Source organism: Lissotriton helveticus, chromosome 2_2 (genome assembly GCF_964261635.1).
Source record: "Lissotriton helveticus chromosome 2_2, aLisHel1.1, whole genome shotgun sequence".
NCBI classification, from domain to species: Eukaryota; Metazoa; Chordata; class Amphibia; order Caudata; family Salamandridae; genus Lissotriton; species Lissotriton helveticus.
This window is the reverse complement of record NC_136060.1, coordinates 174086163-174105772: the sequence shown is the minus strand read 5'-3', so window position 1 is coordinate 174105772 and position 19610 is coordinate 174086163. Positions and strand designations below refer to the sequence as shown.

Sequence of the window (19610 nt, the reverse complement as noted above, 5' to 3'; positions counted from 1 at the left end):
ATAACCCATCTGATTAGTAAATGCTTAGAAAGCATGGTCACTGAGGTGACACATGTAAAGGGTGAACATACTGGGCGGAAGGAACACAAGATACCACTCATCAGTGTCCGATATCCTTAGTAAACATTTGTGATAAGTTAGAGCTTTAGCAACTTCTGTTAATACCATTGAAAAATAGTCATTTTTATTCTCACTTCATGAAAGGTATTTTCGAAGCAATTTATGTGAGCACTTTGTATGGGAAGATTGAGGCTTATGAAGATTTCAGACTCTGTAGCAATGCATGTGACGGGTATATTGGAATTTCCCGAAATAGTGGTGGATTCAGAATATTCTACAAACCACAGCAGGTATGAGCCGATGAGCAATGGACTACAAATTGATAGCAGCCCATTCATTTTTTTGATTTGGCTACACCTTACTAAATAGTTGAAGCACATTGCATGAAAGAATAAAACCAAAGACACCAGTTATGTATTGTAATCCTCAGCTATGTACTCTATTAGTTATTCCTTTACCTTTTATACTGGAAGAAGATGCACCTTAGGTAGACTTTCACCTAAAAAAGAAGGGAAAAGTCCTAAGATCAGAAATCATTTTTTGACAAAAACCTGTGATGCCATTTTTGACACAGCTGGCTTCCAGACCTGGCCAAAAAACCTACTGAGCTATAGATTCCATTGCAAAGGTCATTGATCAGTTCTGGAGTTTCGAATAGGTGCTCACCGTAAGAGGTATCATTAAAGTACAGGCGATGGTGAGTGCTGAGTAATGACCATAGATCAGCTGTACTGTCTCTGGGTGACCATGGGAAGATAGCCTAGCTTTTTAATTCACCCTTTTCAGGTTGATTGTACTGGTAAAATACGAAATACTTAAAAGGAGTCTTACGCCATGATAGGTGTTAAGATGACAAATCCATGACCAAGAGTTTTCAAGAATGTCTCTGCACGCAGTAAGACCATCATATTATCTGGTGGCTCCTTCACTCTTGAACTAGACATATTGCAATGTATGCATGAGTGGAATTAGTTTTCTAGACTTTATTGATGCCATACCATTCAGTTTATTTATATACAAGCATGTATTGGGTTGTTTGAAACTAAATCCACATTTCCTTTCCTAGCACCACAAAATCCCCCTCATGCCCGCTTGATGAGCATGCCCAACCACTTTTGCCAGTAAGGTCCGAAAGCCATCCGAAATTTGCCACACAGCCCCAACCCTCCGAAGTAAGTGAGGGAGATCAGCACCTCGAGACAGCAGAAGATGCCGAGCATGACCTCCGACCTTTAGTCTCCCCGCAGAAACATCCCGCCTTAAATCCGATTTCCCCATGCCAGGCTGCAGAAGAAGCCCCAGAAACGTAAGCCCAGGTTGAAGTGCTGAGGTTGGAGCAGATTGCATGAGTGTGAAGGTTTGCTCTCGTCTCCCTTTGCAGTGTTTACTCTTTTATAAAAACGGAGTGAAGATATCGACAGTGGATTTTAACATCTTACTTAAAAATTGTGCACTAATGCTGTGAGGAGCATCAGTTTGCAATAATGCATTTGTTTGTTAATGTTTTTGCTCTTGCCCTATGTTAATGGGGGGAACAAACCCCTTTTTTGACTATTATGAAAACACTGAATACTATTAGAATGTGTCTTGTTTTATACTTTTGAACAAATGAAACTTCTTTAGACTAATAAAATGGTATTGTGATGGGTGGCCGGTTGAGCCTAGTACTTTTATTAGCGTGCAGTAAGTAGGGAGGTCAATTATTTTAGAGGGACGCACAGGAGTTTTGAAAAGTTGAACAGGTTGAGAGGTAGGTGTGTGTGTCTGTCTGTCTGCCAGCCACCAGGCCTGTAGAAATGCACATCTTTGTGCAATGCACCAGTCTCTATCTGACATGATATGTGGACATCAAAGTGACGCCTTAAGCTTGCTGCCGGGGAGCGCCCTCATTGTGTGTTTGTTTTGAATGCTCAGGAAACTAGAGCATGTTGCTGGTTGTGATGTGCATCGTCTAAAGGGTTTGATCTCGGGGGATTTGACAGAAATATTTTGTTTGTCACACTAGGGCAGCGTGACAGTGGCACGCCCCTGGCAGCTCCATTCAAAGCCCCGCACCACGCGTCATGCTTCCGCCCGCACTGTCCCTCACTCGTCCATTTTCTATGGACTCTGCTGACAAAAGGGTCATTTCAGCAATTCCAGAATAATATCGAAACAGGAGCATTTACTGCCGAAGCTTTTTTGTGCGTTTCTTCTACATGTGAACAGTATATTTTACAGGCACCCGTGTGTTGAGAAGCGGGCTGTTCTTCTGCACTGTTAACATGACGTGCACTGTACAGCGGGCTCAGCACAGATGTTTTATGGACTTTTAACAAACTGTTTTCAGGTCACAACTAAAGGTAGGTAATGATATGGTTTTGCATTTCAATGCTCTTGCAATTGTTCTTAGAAGCACATGCAGTAATATATCTAATACTGTTTTATCAGATCCCTAGAAAGGTGATGCTTTGCACCCTGGTGGCTCAAAATTCTGAAATTGGTTTAACCTGTGTGCTTAGTCAAGCCAGTGTGCATGAAAAGAATCGAATCTAGGGTCATGCAGTGTACTGTGTTCTGACTGTGTTTTTTTTCTCATTCAGCATATCCAGCTAATGTTTTATTTGGTCTTGTAGATTCAGCCCAAGAATTGCTCTGTCTGATGACACAGAGTAAGTTTTGCCCTTTGCTCACAAACTGAATTAAACTGCATGCTTTAATAACTTACTAATAGACCACATCGTAAAGAACGTGTCTATCCTTTTATATCGTCGTCCGTTTTGTCAGACAAGCTTTTTCTTCCTGGTTGGAATGTAATTTACTGCGCAAACCTTGAAATGTAATCTGCATGTAGACACTAATGTGCTTTTTGTCCGCCATTTTGCTTTTCTGTTTTTTTTTTTTTTTTTGGAGTGATGTGTGGTTGTTGGGCTGTTTTTCGCTTTGCTTAATCTCTATTGAACTGTCAAAACCAGCCTCAAAGTGAAAACACGTGAAGATGGCTGCTAATTTAGATAGAACAAACATGTTCATTTAGTACAAACTTGTATATTACAATAAACAAGTAGACCCCTAACTCACCAAGGAATGGTATAGGTCTTCACTGTCTCTGAAGTCAAACAATTAGGATTTTTACTCCTCTTGGGTTAATTGATTTTGGCACTGAATTCATTTTGTCTTTTGTCACTTTGAGTATGAGACCAGAATCTGAAGGGAATGAGGAAAATTATTATTTTTATCCATTTTTTAGTATTGACGTAAGTTGTAGTATATCATGCACAGTAGGAGTGATATAGTGCTGTACAGTGGCAAGTTCTGAGGCCTTTCATCAGACTAACCAGAGGTTGTATGTGAAAGTGGTCTAGTGCATAATATTTTGAAGTCCTACAGATCTCGTCACAAAATGACATTAAGACAGCTGTTAAATAGTTTTAGTTCAAGGCACAGAGCAAAAAGATGACATGGAACAAAACGCAAGAAAATAACTGTTGTGCCGAAATTACATTCCAAAGAGATGCCACTCTGTCTCAGTGTAATAACATTTGAAAACGACAATGTTGGTTGGATTAAGTCTTAAGAAAAATAGTTCTCTAATTGGGGAAGTAAACTCCTCGAGAAATCCTTGAAATGAAAACTCAGAAACCACAAGTTAGAAAGTCCCAAAGTTTTCTGCAGTTGCAGAACACATTGGGTTGTGAATGTCTACACATGTTAAGCACCACAAAACTGCAGTGAGGTCATCAGGTGTTAGTGTACAAAGTGACTGTGTGCAATCTCTCGCAGTAGTACAAGTCTGAGATTTGTGAGAATTTTCAAAGTGAGGACATTTAAGTAAATAATTGGTGCATGAGACCTAAAGTACCAAAACCATTGATTGGGATGAGAACGTTTTGGCCTCGCATCAGGAAGAATTATAGGAGCAATTTGACAGCATTTCAAGAAAATGAAGAATTCAAGATTTTTACTTCCAGATTTATCGCTAGAGTTTTGAAGGGACCAATATCACATAGAGGTCGAGGGGCTGTTCAAGACGCCGAATGAGGAATATCTTTAGTTGCCATTCTTCACGCTCCAGGATCACTGTTTACTAGGATATGGATCATCGTTCAGGCACAGAAGTCGCTAGTTGCAGGTTATGTAATTGTTTATATGTCTACACCAGTGTTGAAATTTAACAATGTCTGCGCGTACTGGGCACTAGCCTGCATTTCACTCTGGTGTAGTGACTCCTAACTGGACAGCAGCTGTAGCGAAAAGTGAGTGGAAGTGTCTTAAAAATGATTTCTGGGAGGAAACACCCAACTGTTTAGTATGTTTGTGTTTAAGTTACAAACATATTTGGCCTTCTTTAAGGTGTACATTATTGGTATACTGAGTTAGTAGTTTTAAGGTACAGCCATTATCATCTGGTATTTAGTCTGAATTTAACCCAGTGATTCCTTTGTCGCGCAGTGTATTGTCTTGTTGCTATTAGGGTAAGCAGGGTGCCACTAGTATTCATTCCTCAGTTGCTTAGCCCTAGCCGCCAGTAAGCTCTTCTCTAAATAGTGTGTGCTATACAAATAATTTTACTCACAGGCAGCACGTGACATTTATTCATGAATTCTTAAATAAACAGACTTCTTATTGGTAGTAAATGCCAGTACACCCAATTTCTGATCATAGCTGCTATGAATGATTAAATGACCAAGTAGTCCAAGGCAAGTTGGTGATCTGTCCTTTTTGGCAGATTGTTTATAAATGACAAATATATTTTATTTATTCTCGCTGTATTAATGTGTACATGGGATCCAGTTTATTTTAATTTTGCTGTTTGGAACTCTTTGGTATAGAATGTTTGATTTTACCTGTGTTGGTTAAAGTTACTCCTCTCACAGTTCCTTTGTAGATCATGTACAGGCAAATAGTGCTGGACAATTAATTTACTTACTCTAATGTTCGGAAAGTATTTTTGGGTGGAAGAAATGGCTGTACTTTCACCATAATCGGTAGCGGGAGAAATTACATCAAATACATTTGTAATACCATTGGATTGAGGTCACACAACACATGACAAAATAACATCACAAAAACCTGCTACTAAAAATCTGAAAAACTCAAGGCATACTTACACCAAAAGAATAGATAGTTTGGAATGAAAACCACCCAAAGCGATTGCAAGCACCAGTTGCTGTGGGACGATACCCCTGGAATTAGATACACGTGTATTTTGTTATTCTTGTTTGGTTTTTTGCTATGCCTAGTAGGAAATAAACACTTTCTATGTAGCGTGATCGTTGAGCATGTATGGTTCTGCATCAATTTCTGTGGACTGAATTGTACTCGTGCCAAATGGCTCATTCACTGTTCTACTTGCTAGTGCCTACTTTTGTATGCCTGTGGTGCTAATGCTTGTTACAATGGTCTGTCTCTTTGATATGCAGTGGCTGGGTGACTGGTGCTCAAGCAGGCTGCCCCCATCCTGCTTGGAAATGCTAGGAACCTGTTTGGATCTGCATGGCCTCTGTGTCCTTTTGTGACTTTGCAGTGCTTGAATACAGTTACTGGATTAAGAGCTACTATGAGCATGCCTTGGTAACCTTCCATTGCAAAGTAACTTTCCATGGCAAAGCTTATTTATTATGCAAGTCCGTTTTGTACAATGACCATTATTTGATTTGTTTTTTTCTACAAAAGCTCGCAAGAAAAACCTTAACTACTGTGATCGTTTGCTGACTTATTGCGATTGACTTTTAAAATCAATCAGTGAAATTCAAGTTCGCACCTCCCTCAGTAAATTGCTCAAAGAGCAAATCATATCTGCAATCAAACAGGGTAAACGCAGCTGTCACTTAAATAGCCCAACATTTATTGATAAGAAAGTTCACGAATCGACTTTGTGTTCTCTGTGGAGTTTCAAGTTTACATTTACACTGTTCAACATTCAAACCCAATAGGTACATAAATCGATCCCCATATTCTGAACCTTAGCTAGACTGTGTCTAGGAGCGGTATCCCATCCTTTTTATTAAGTGTTTATGGTGTCCATCCTTTCTGTATATCTAGAGCGGGGCAAAGTTTTTTGTTGTTGTTATTTTCAGAAGTGTTTTTATGAAGATCAACTTTGTTCCCGATACTGGTGGAAGTTCCTAGAGACTATCTGTTTATGGGACCAAACACATGCTGGCAGGAAGACTTGATATTTAATGAACAGCTGGTGTTTTTTGTTTTATTTATCCAGGGGAGTAGATCTGAATCTAGAACTAAGGCAGCGTAAAAGTGATCTTTGATCTGTGTAGAAGAAACGGTGAATCGGTTTGTTTAGACCTTATCAGTGACAGTTGAGTAAGTGTGCCGGTTCTGAAAACGAACTTTCTGACACTGCTGCTTGGGTGAGAAGTGGTGACAGGACATTATCTCAAATTACGTGAAACTGTGTAATAAAACCATACTAAATTTGAAAGTTGTATCAAACTTTATGGTAGCCAAAATCTGTAAAAAGAAGTACATGGCACCTTGAGATGCCATGTTGCTTGTGTGCTACTTTGCATTGTATCTGTGTATCTTTTAACAGTACAGATATTTCCTTAAATTATGGTATTAAGTTGAGATATAAGTTGTAACCATAAAAAACTTCTCTTACTAGTGAACTATCGTTTCATGGAATTTAATAATGATCCATTAGAAAATCCAAGTGCCACCACTAAGCATACAGTAGTGGAACAAGCTGATGAAATACATTTGTCTAAATAAACCATGGGAGAAGCCAGAAGTTGCACATATTTTAACATCTGAGAACTTTTGTTTCAAGCTAGAATTTATGGTTAGAGAAAGAGGGATTTTGGGACCAGGAGCCAAATATTTAAGCAGGTCCTGAACACGTGGCTCAAGGAGAACGTGTAGAACAAAGGGAGTGCAGTTCCTAGAGGGGGGATGGAAGGGGAGGTGGGAAATACAAATATTTAGTCATGTTGCCCTCACACACCCCAAAAGGTGTCATGCTTCATCATTGGGCTTTGCTCATCGTGGGGCCGGCGCTGCAATGCTCAACGGGCTCACCGTTTCCGGGGCTCTTTGTCGGAGATCTTTTTAAGAAGCCGTTGGGTACTTGCAGGTGTGGGGGCAGTGGGAGTATGTGTACACAAAAGTGGTAAATTAAAATAGGTCAGGGTCAGTCCTATAATCAATAACTTTAATGTTAAAGGTAGATCCTGCCTAATTAAAATAAGAGTGGACGCCCTATGGGACTGTGATGTTCCTGGGAGGCAGTCTCTAGGGTGAGGTCGACATGTTTCGTGCCTGGTTGTTCCTAAGGGAATCAGGTGGAACTTCTTCAGGATCTATGTGAAGTGTGGTGCACAGCTATAGACAGGCTCTACATTTGTTGAAGGTAGCCTGGAGTGGGGCCCTAGTAGTCCTGTACTGGACGATGTGGAAACCCAGGTAGCAGGAGCTACGGCCTGACGGGGGTGTAAGGGAGCACGGTGTTGCTCCACTCAGAAGGGTGGCGGCAACTTGCTGGTTAGCCTACCCTCGCTCCGGTGCCCGGAGTCATATACCCATGCTTACCTGTCTACCTTGCTGCTCAATAAATAAATGTCATGTATGGCAGGAAAACGAACTATGATTTTTCGAAGTCTTTTCTTTTTTCATGAAAAGTTTTTGTTGAGCAACTGTTCTAAAATATTAATATGTTAAACCACAGATTTGGTCAAAATTGTTCAAATCGTTTTATAGTTTATATAAAATAAAAAGAATCGTGGAAGAAAAATCCACAACATGGGTCTCGGATGAGAAATATAACCTATAAATTCACTTTTGATGGATTCTTATTCCAGCAAAGCAGGTGGTTATTTCATAATTTTTTTTGTTGTTGCTAAAATCAACATCAAATTGACTTTTCAGGAGATTTTTCATACAGAAGATGTTTTGAACTACACCAGAGATCTAACTTGACACTATATTTCTAATATTGCGATTTCCTGTAGTGCAAATTTATCATGTTTACTTAATTCTATTGTTGGAATTCAAATTTTGTACACGCCTACTTTTGTACATTTTCGGACCATGAACACCGACGTACGTGTAGGTAAAACTTTTGTTGTAGCAGCAGGGCTGCGTTTGTTTTCTCTCATTACATCTACCTCTGAGATATATTTGTTTGCTAACATTCAAAATCTACTATCCTATGTGTATACCAAGAAAGCTTAGATTTTTTTTCTAATTTTTGGATCGGACAGACGCCTGTTATTCCTAGTTCTGGTAATTCATGTGGAGTGTGAGGTTCTATGACCCTCACTTGCAACACTTTGTCACTCTGGTGGTTTCCCGCACCTGCTCCCCAGTTTCTTTTCAGCAGTCATGTCACTGATGTCTCTGGTGCTTTGTCTTCACCAGCTCAGCACACAAGTGAAGTGTAATAAAATAGGGCTGAGAATGGGAACTTGTCTAGTGTTCAAAAAGCAGCAATGCATAATAGCTGGTTCTCTTCTCCAAAGATCGAACTACAGTTCAGAGGAACTGGCAGTGAGTGAACTCATTCCAACAGGCCTCAATTCTTGTGATGAACAGCACCAAAAAATGCTGCCATGGAAGTGCTTCCAAGCAAGTCTTCGAAACCGAATCCGTTAATTGCGGTCTTTTTTACATTGCTTTGCAAAAAGGAATGTACCAATGTAGTCTTCTTGATAAAGTCACTGCGCTTCCGCATGAAAAGGTCTTTGAGATATCATCCCTTTATGCTAACTGCATTTGGTGCCTGGGACTTGGTCACGGTGTTGTGTGGAGTCCCTCTTCTTGAGTCAGTGTTCTGACGTTTGGTTTTGGGACGGTACCCAATGGTTGGCCTTGAGCTAGCGTTTGTACTGCTTAGTTCTGTGATTACCGCTGACTCATTTTACTTTGCTTTTCAGGAGCATGAGTATGTTTGACGTAAGGTGTGATGAGGCAGCCACTACGCAGCCCCACAGCAGAGTGCACCAGGAGCAGCTTCAGATTGTGAATAATCTGCTGAAGGAGGAGGATGACCAGTGGCAAGATGTGAGTATCTCATTGCACCCCCATAACTATGCTGCAAAGCACCTCACGGGGAGGGATATTTGTGGTTTTGTTCTTTCTAAGACATATAGTTGATTTTATGTTGGTTAGGGCTGTTTTAACATAGGACGTGGCGTGGGTGTCATGACTGTTCTTGTAATGTTATTGGTGCACTACAGTCCATCATCACTTGCACCTCCTTTCTGGAAGTCCTGGTTAATTTAACTAGGGTGTACACTTACCTTTTTCATAAAAGGTTAAAAGGTAGATGTCTTCAAGATGAAGTCTAAAAAATGAGGTCAAAACTACAATATTACAGGAAGCCTTTGAAAAATAAGTCTTTTCATCCTGCATGCCTTTTGTAAACGGCCTCGGAGAGTAAAGGCTTGTATACTATTCATCGTCAATACCCTGATCTAGATCTGACATGTACACAAACGGTCTTTGTACCAGAATCTGAGCAAACATTGTGAATAGGTCTGCTTGCTTAAAATGTAGCCTACGGCAAATACACATTTCTGAATTTTTCCTCTCGTCGTATATATGTTGAAAAAAATCCACCTGGCCCTTCTCAGACTGCTGAGAACAGCAGATGCATATGAAATACATGAACTTGGAGCAATAGTTCAGAAGTGCTAGGGGTTGTTGCATTGTGCCCCTAGAGCAGCATTTAATTGTTTTGTTGCTCGTCTTTGCCATTACTTAGCCGACAGCGCCGCAAATGAATCAATCTCACTGAGACTTAGTAGTCTGTCCCTAGGTACTTTGAGGATGGTGGCTTGGAATGCTGTATATGCGGCCATTTGTTTCCAGGAGGAGCCCAGTGATGGGTGAGAGTCTGAAGCGGGTGGACTGGCATGTAAGATGGTGCGCATGTGCGACGCCCCACTCCCTTACATTTATGGACGAAGAAAAACGTGGGAAATATACTGTTACTTTCATTGAATCACAAGTGGAGTAGGGTGTTTATTGCTATAAGGAGGGATGGGGTGGAGCCCAGAGTCCATTATAACCAGCAGTTGTACGTATTTTTCAAAAGTTGTAAAAGATTACCTCAGAATAGAATAGACTAATATAGAACAGTTAAATGTTGACTACAGTTCCCTTAAATTAGCTTGTGTGGTCTGTCAGCAACTATGTAGGTAAAAAAAAAAAAAACTAACGCTACAAAAATGCATATTAGAGAAAGGTTGAAATTTAAGACTAGTCCACAGACCAACACAAATGTATCCACGCAGTTAGAAGTGAAAAGGGGTCTTTACTTCTCAAACTAGCTGCACGTGAAGCAACAGGGCTATGAAGCTGGAGGTAATTATCAGAAGGCTTGATGAAGCCAGATTCCTGAATGCTGCTGCTTAGAGTACATGGAACCTTCCAGACACCCCTTCCCTTCCCGTTTGTCACTTGTACACACCCAACACATACACAAATGCAGAGCATGGGGCCGCACCTTCTCATACCTGCCTCCTAAAGCCTGCAATGACCTCCCACAACACATCAGATCCTTCTCATCCTCTCTTCTAGATTTTCGCAAGAAGCTGAAGACTTGGCTTTTCAAGTAAGCCCTCCAGAGCTCGCATCACACACAGGCTACAGAGTGCCTTGATACCCCATGGATGATTAGCGCTCTATTAAAAAAAACAATGACGTAACACAACATACCATGGACGATAATGTATTTTTCTAAACTCTACAATGCTTGGGTCTTAGTGCATTAAGACTCTGGGCCTGGTAAATGAGCACCATTCGGAGCAGCCAATGTCGACCGTATGGTCTTCCTGTCCACTAGATCATATATTCTGCTCTCCATTTCACTACAACCTTCAGTTGAAGTTGCATTAATCGGCATGTTATTATCACGTTCTCCTTCTTTCCTTCTTCCAAGTCTTTTATTGAAATTCTGTGTGTGCCATTAAGGATACATCAAAGTAAGTCGAAGGTTAGCAGATATCCCTTGTGAATTTGATACCTTCTCAGTGAGTAACATGCCTTCGGCAATTGTTTTCTCTCCCCTATATGTATACAAAACTCCAGACGTGAAAAGGCAAGGGTTCCGTGGTGGTCAGGCATATTATATGCTTTCGATGCCTTTGCAGGGGCATTGACACAGAAGAAGTACCCTTTTAAACACCCCTCTGTTGCCAGACAGACCTATTCTTAAAGTCTATTCTCATTGGTCATGGCAGAGAGATAACGTCGTTGACCTCTGTATGGTGACGTGATGCAGTAACCTATACTGACGATTTCCCAAAAATTGGCCACCAGAAATGTTTGTTATGAGACAACATTAAAAGCCTGTGTGAAAGAGGCCCACGTGTAATCTCATCACCTTATGCGCTGGAACTCAGCTGTTGGCTTAGGTCGGCAGTACCCAAAAGAGCCATATGCCTGATTCTGAAAACCCCCACTGACCTCACTCTTACATGGTCTGTTGTTCAGAAGAAAACATCTCAGAATCACAGTTCAAACCTAACCCCTGCTTACCAAATAATTTCCCACTAACCCATCTGCGCTTGTGGTTGTTAGTGCTGAAGGAGGTGCACAAAAATGCAGTGTGATTATACAGCATTGTAGTGATGCCTCTGCTCGCGGGTGACAACACAGACCATGGACGCTTTAAAGTGGGTGAGTTTGGGCAGTTTGTGAGAGGTGAGGCCTTTTGCTGGTAGTGGAAGGACCCCACAGAATCTAGCTGAAGGAACGCGTATTGGCTAAATTGAGCAATTGGTCTATCTCTCTGAAAATTCGCAATTAGATTTAAGGATGAAAAAATGTTCTCAACTGCATGTCTGGTTTGAACAACCCCAGGGAAGTTTTTAGTTTAAAAGCATCATCAGGAGGTCCTCTGGAATTCGAAATTGTACACAAAAATGAGTATTCACCGGAATCAGGATTGTAAACAAAGTGGATTTACCATCTTCATGAGGTTTTTCCCTTGTGGAAATTTTGACTATAATCACCAAGCACAATTTGCATTGGGAAAAGTGGTCACAAAAATGCAAAACTTAACACTAGTCGTTTATGAAAGTCCCGATATACTATTTAAAGCCTCATTTCAAATTCCCGAACTCTGGATTGGCTGATATTCCCAGTCCCAGGAAAATACCCCACCATGAGTGCCCTATTTTTCCAGGCCTTTGGTCATAAGACTTGTATGTGTCCTGCAGAATGAATGAATGGATGGAATCCCCCTCCTCAATTTTTTCATCACTCGTCTCTTCCACAGTGCTGTGGGTGCGTAATATAAATTAAGTGGAGCAAGTTATTCACCAAAAATATTTTGCCGAATACTTGGTTTTCAGATTGATTTAAGATGTCCCAGCTAATGCAAGATGGATGTTTGACACGCATGTCATCAATACTTTATCCAGCTAGTGATACTTACCGCCACAGGCGGCCCTCCTGACCGTTACATGCCCCCCCCATGGTCAACAGCAGACCTAGGCTGTTGTTTACTCGACTCAACACAAACATTAAAAAAATATTAAATAAATGGGCAAGCATTTATTTAAAGGTAAAGTGAAGATATCTTGCAACAAACTTGTAAAAATATAATTGTCTTTTTAAAATTCAAAAATGTATTTAATTAACATGCAAATCCATTTGTCTTTAGTACAGAGATTATATCAGTGCATTGAGAAGTATTTTTTAAAAAGTGATAGTTTTCAAACATGAATTTAGAAAGATTCATTTTCTACCGCCTCCCTGACAACAATGTGAACTAAGCGGCAAGTCAAGTGCTACGTGCATCCTCTGAGTGGCCTGAGTTCCTTTTATACGTAAACAACATTACAGTTTATTAAATCAAACACAGGAGAAACACAGGAGAAGGTTTTGTAAAGCGCACATCTGAAGTAATGTATTTCGAGGTCCTCCTATATGTTATAGCAAAGAAAAAGGAGGGAAAGTGAAATACAACATTTTCCTATGATCACACAATTTGGTAAGTGGGGATGCCGGGATTAATCTCAGGTCTTCTGATTTCACATTGTGCAAGTTCAGCCACTGGAAATATAGATTTAGCTTCTCCTATACCCACCATACCACCAACATCCCCTCTGACCCTCCCCCTCTACCCCCCTCCCCTAGCCACCCGTTCTGCCCCAGCCCCAACCACCACCCTACTGGCATCAATGCGGCCCTCAGTCACATAACATTTTGGCCCCTGGGGAAATGTTTCCGGGTACCCATGCTCTAGACTAAAGTAGTACATTTGGATAGTTCAGCTGGTATATGAAAACAAGTCTTTATTTTTTAATAGATGTTTTTTCAGAGTTAAACGGAAATGGCTAGTTTAAAATAATGTATTTTCTCTGCTTTGCAAAGTGCCTCAGAAAGGCTTTGTGTTTTTGCTCCGAGGCAGAGTTGAACGTAACAAGTATGGACAAAGGGCCCATGGTTTCCGAAACAAAACATTCGCTTCAACATTCCATTTTGTTCAGACTTTTGAGCTGGTGGCCACGAATAATTTGTTGAAGTGAGGGTGTGTGAGCTGTTGACAGGAGAGGAAACGAGACCGGGGAAGGGCAGAGTTTTCATTTCCTAAAAATGCCACTTCCCAAGCAGCATAAATGTTCTGCAGTCGCAAGGGCACTGTAAAGAGACAAAGGCTTCATCCTTCGCTTCAGGCTCTCTGTACAGTGGGCCTGATGTCTTGAGTGATATCATTCTGGTCTAACAAGAGGCATCTGGAGTTCACCGCAGTCCCAGGAACATTGCACCGCGGGTGCTGCCACACAGGCCCACGAGCCAGTGGGTCTCTGCTCTCAGCTTGTGTTTTTAGCCACTGGGGTGTACAGGAATGTGCTCCTTTTAGGCGAGATTACTGTGGTAACAATTTCTAGAGATTGGAAACTTGCTTCTGCTAACATCTCACCTCTCAGTTTGCAGCATGAGCGGTTTTAGGCTCAGTCTAGGCACTCCGATGTTGTATTCCGTTGTAGTGACTAACCTTTGAACACTTACTACATGCATGGTCGCAATTAGGGGGTCACCAGGGGTCGCAGCCAACCGTTGCTACACCTGGCTGTTTGTCAGCCTTGGCAAGCGCTTTGGTGGCATAAAAGCAGCCTCGATGTGAGCATTGCTTGATAGCACTGCTGTGGTGAAGCTCTGCCTGCAGAGACATCATGATTGTTTGCAAGCTGGAGCTGGATGAGGGAAAGAACTCGTCTCACTCGTTGCTATGATGAGGCTTGGCCGGCGGATGCAGTCCTTGATTTGATACATTGAATGCATCTGCTGTGGGCCTGCGCCGGGAAGCTGAGCGAATGAGCACAAAGTCCGTGCAGCATGGCTGGGCATGATTGGGCAGCGACAAAAGACACGTGCTGCAGCTAGCATCGCATGTGTGTAAATGCATGCACGTACCTGCTGCACACTACCCTAGCTGAGGATGTAGTGCCTGGTGTATGTATACCACAGTGTTTGGGACTGCCGACTGGGTCCCAGCGCGGCCAATCTGGTAGCGTGTGAAAGTGCTACCAATGAAGACGGCCCTAGCAAAAATGAATGGCCAGCCCCCACTAAGCAGTAAAAGCAGCACTGGTGCGGCCTGCCTTTCGCCTGCTGCACACTACCCTAGCTGAGGATGTGGTGCCTGGTGTATGTGTACCATAGTGTTTGGGACTGCCGACTGGGTCCCAGCGCGGTCAGTCTGGTAGCGTGTGAAAGTGCTACCAATGAAGATGGCCCTAACAAAAATGAATGGCCAGCCCCCACAAAGCAGTAAAAGCACCGCTGGTGCGGCCTGACTTTTGCCTGCTGCGTCGTTGCTGGGTATTAAGACTCTAGAGTGACTAACTAGAATCAACACAAGTTTGGACCCGGTCTGTGAGTGACTTGCATCACTTAATTGTCAGTCTCTGACTGAGTCAGACAGTTGGACCTCCGGTGGGCCACAGAGCAGGTGAGGTTGTGTGAGAGCGAGACTGAGTCGTCACAGTAACTCGAAAAGAGCCGTGACTATCTGACTTCCCCTGTTGTGGTGCCGGTCGTTTTGATTCGTGAGCTGCAGGCCCTGGGAAAACTGCTAACCGATTCATAAGTTACATTCGTAATCTAGCACTGTGAGCTATGAACTGCCTTCTAAGAACTGCATGCAAGCTGCAGGGTACAGGTTAGAAAGTTATGTTTTTTCCCCGGACTTCCTATTCTGATGTTGCTAAGAAAGGTTTGTTTGGGTAGAAATAAATTCTTATTATTAAATTCAACGCTAACTACTGATATGTTGTGAATCCTGTGTCTTTGCTTCTCCAAACTAAACTTTCTTCAAAAGTGCCGATCAGTATGGATAACCTGTGAATCCTACACCTTGTAGTCTCCTTTGCCTTATTTAATATTTTCTTTACACAAGTATGAATCATTTTCTCTGTATGCGTGTGTGTGATGGCTTTTGACAATGTGGAAAGTTTTCCTTTAGGAGCTGTAATAAATGTAGTCTTTTTAAAATACGGACTGTAACATCTGCATTTGTGAAGCAGGCATTCATGCCTTTGGGCATTTTGGCTGTTAGAGAAGATGCATGTTGCTGTAAGGTATGCTAATGAAAAATAAGCAGATTACTGATCAACTCATGTACTGTACCAGTGATGTGCATGTTTTCTGCAGAAGAAATTAATAATAGTTAACCTGGAAAGGATCAATAGCTCCACAGGTCTAGAAGTATGTATACCATGTCATGGAAAGGAAGGTTGCTGGGAGAACTTGATAAATATCACTATTCTCTATGTTCCAAGACTGAGAGTTAATTACACAGTACTCTAACAGCCAGATTCATCATTCTCCCGTTTTGCGAGCCCCTAATAGCGATTCATAAGGAATCGCTATTAAGGACTTGCAAAACGGGATTCATGTAGGAATTGCAAAAAATATTGCGATTCCTACATGTTCCTTATTTGCGATTAGCAAATTGCTAATCGCAAATAAGGAATAACTCCCCATGCATTCTAATGAATGGGGAGTTATTCCTTATTTGCGATTAGCAATTAGCTAATCGCAAATAAGGATGCGATTTCAAGGGTGCAGGGGTGTCCAAAGGACACCCTGTAGCACCCCTGAAATGTAATCTACATTGGTGTTGCGCACACACATGTCCAAAGGACATGTGTGTGTGTGTAACATGCAACTTAGAAAAATGCATTTAAATGCATTTTTCTAAGTTTTTGCTATTTACCACGAGGTCTGACCTCTCGGTAAATAGTGGGCCAAAATTGCAATTTCGCAATTTTAAAATGATTCATGAGTTGTATTTAAGGAATCTCAAATAGAGATTCCTTAAATACAATTCTTCGCAAATGTGCGAATTCTTTAATAGCGAATTTTGCATTTGGGATGATGAATCCCAAATGCAAAAATTGCACTCGCAAAAGGCAAGATTCTGAGAATCTTGCCCTTTGCAAGTGCAATTTAGCTTGATGAATCAGGCTGTTAGTTTCTAAAACAAATGATAAAGTGAACTTTTTTTGACCATTATAGGCCTACCAACCTTTCCATTTTATAAGTTATTTGGTATTGATAATGGCTGACTTTAACTTGACTATCATATTTTCCGTAGTTTTACACTATTTGATAGGTTCTTAATCAATGCTACATTATCGTAATTGTAGATCTGAAAATGCTACCTGAAACAATGTACGTAGCTGCATTTACAATAGGATTTGAAGCATGTCTGTTTATAGGGTACTTTTGAATCTGTAAAGATTTTCCAGCCTCTGTGTGTGATGTATGCAATCAAAAGTTAGTTGCATCACTTCCTGTGATGACAACAAGTCAGAGTTGATGCAATGTCACTTCCTTTGAATTCATGGGGCCCAAAGGTCATGTGATGTCACTTCCTGTGAAGTTATCAGGTCAAATGCCTTGCAATGTCATTTCTTGTGACTTCATTGTGGTGGGTTAAAGGGCAGGTGATGTCACTTCCTTTGATGTCACCAGGGCAAAGTTTGCATGATGCCACTTCCTGTAACATCAGGCAGGGAGGCACATGCCATGTGATTTCATTTCCCTACCCATGGCATTCTGATAAATCGACGCCCATGACTACGTGACTGGTCTAGTTACACTGGAGTTATCCTACTGAGGGATACCACATAGTTTACAGCTTGATGCTAATAACCATGATATTCAGTGCTGGAATTGGAAGACAATACTATGGGAACCCATCAATTCGGGGTCATGGTGTGGCAGAGGAAAGGGGGTACAGCCACGGGGAGGAAGTCATGAAAAGCAGAGTCTGAGTCAATGTATACATTTATTTTTTAATAAGGAGCTGCCCATAAATTGGCCGCAAGGAGAAATGTGACAGTAAATATGCTCTTACTCAATTGGTCACAAAGTGGCTGCATTTTGAAGTATATTATAGGGTTAAGACACCTGCTAAGAGATCTTTGTGTGCCCACCAATGTTAAGGAGATTATGATAATGGTAGGATAATTGTGGTGTTTTATGGAGGTCCTGGATAGTTCTGTTTTCTGTCCAGTTGTGACTCATAAAGTAACATAGAGTTAATGTGCCTGCAGAAAAGCACACTGTGCAACATGCAGATCATAGATTTCTATTTTATGTGGATAGGTAAGTGGGCTACTGCTTTATACCCAGCAATTCTTTTGTTGAATCTGGTTCATAAGTTTCAATCCTACTATTGCACAGCGAGCTGTGAACTGACCTCGAGAACCTGCATGCAGACTGAAAGTACTGTGTGTAGGGCCTTTGTTATTTCTCAATCTGCTGTTATTCTAAGTTTGCAAAGAAGTGTTCCTTTGTATAGTAATAGTTTTGTTAGTGCAGACAACCCCAATCACTGCGCTACATTTTGAACTTTGGCTTCGTGTTTCTCCTGCCCATACAATCGTAACATGTAATCTCCACAAGTATGGATGATATGCGACTTCTACACCTCATAACCCACATTGCCTTATGTAATATTTCCTGTACATTAATTTACACACTTGGATGATTTGTCTCTGTGATGTAAACACAGACATCCTACACTGGCATGAGAACTACTAGAAAATAATTAAATAAAGAATAAGTTAATAGGTCCCATTTAAATGTTAAGTGTATAATTACTCCTACACACAGATACATCTGCTGTTTTTACAGTACATACACTTATCTTACATGGCAGGTGGTGATTTGAACGAAGTCAAAAACCTGCCTTTAAATTATAGTTTAAGTGCTTGTGAAGTGATGCCACACTTTGGACCTTTGGTTTCCTCCATTGAATTGGCATCTAGGTGATGGGCTCCAGAAATCTCATAGGCAGAGTGATACTTGAACAAAAGAAGGAATGATGACCCTTTAAATCTGGCCTTTGTTTTGGGCCCGACTGAAAGTGAAAATAAAACTCCCTCTCTGCCTTGCTGCTTCGAATAGAAATCAGGCAACGTGCGGGCGCTGCACGCCTGTTTCCAGTTGTTAGAAAATTACACCAGTACAAATTCTGCATATTACACTGGGTCACCGGTTCCCAGATCCATCGCAGAAATAACTGCCAGATCCAAGATTCTGTGGGGACCCCCCCCCCCCATTTTCTGCACAGAACGTATTATATGAACTGGATTTTAGTAATTTGTTGTCACTGAAGTTATATTGGGTTTGCCTGTGTCTGGGTTTAGGAAGCACATATATAGTGCTCGGGATATGACATCAGCACTTTGAACAATGAATTTATACAATTCTCAACACTGGTTTACTTTAGAGTAAGGGTCTAGATTCAAAAGAGTTGACTGACCAAGTTTCAAAGCAGTGGGGTATACATTGTCAACCCTTATTGTACCAGTCATGCAAAGTGGGCACGCCTTACCTCTTCCAGGGAGGCCTGAGGAAGGCTTTGCTCTTTAGAGAGTTTTAGAGTAGACACAGAATGATCCAAAAGGTTCATGGTATGCCAAGCATGCCTTGCATTTACCAGATGTGTTTATGGAGCCCACTTCCAAGAAATATTTCAATAAATTGGGACAGCTGTGCATATTCGGTACTTATGTTTTACAGTAGGTTAATATAAATTGGGTGTGCACTTAGACATATCGTCTATCATTTTTTTTTTAATGTGTACATCACTGTGTTACATAGATGTCACAGTCTTAGACCGTTGACACCACACCTCTCCGTCATTATAGGCAGACGTTTTAGGCTTAGACAGCAGATCTGCTACCACTCGGGTGACAAACAGAATCCAGGATACACCAGTTTTCCAGCCTGAGGCCTCAGGCAGCAGCGTATTTGCAATCTGATAAAATCCTCCTTTTACAGACCATGAAGGAATTCTGTGAGTGATACAGTTAAAGGTAGAATCGTAAATGCCACCTGACAGCAAGTAAATAAAATAAGCCATAAGCTTCCCAAACTTATCCTGATTCTTTCTTCTTAAGTAGGCATTAAAGGACAATTCTACAATCCATTGAGTTTGTGTTTTATATTTTTTGGGGATATCCTGATACCATGGATTAGGTAAGGTGTAAATATATGCGTGCATTTTATATTTTGGAGGTATTTCATCAAATACTGAATTCAATTTCACCATTTCAAGTAAGCAGAGAGACCTCATCTTTTCA

The 19610-nt window shown here is 41.2% G+C and overlaps 1 protein-coding gene across 1 annotated transcript in view; it reads left to right on the top strand.

Moving 5' to 3' along the window:
• LIMCH1 (LIM and calponin homology domains 1) overlaps positions 1-19610 on the top strand; it is a 990782-nt gene that overhangs the window by 740026 nt on the left and 231146 nt on the right. The window contains exons 14-16 of the mRNA XM_078678256.1: positions 1127-1366; positions 2676-2711; positions 8931-9057. Coding sequence (XP_078534382.1) covers positions 1127-1366; positions 2676-2711; positions 8931-9057 — 403 coding nt within the window. The remainder of the gene's footprint in view (positions 1-1126; positions 1367-2675; positions 2712-8930; positions 9058-19610) is intronic.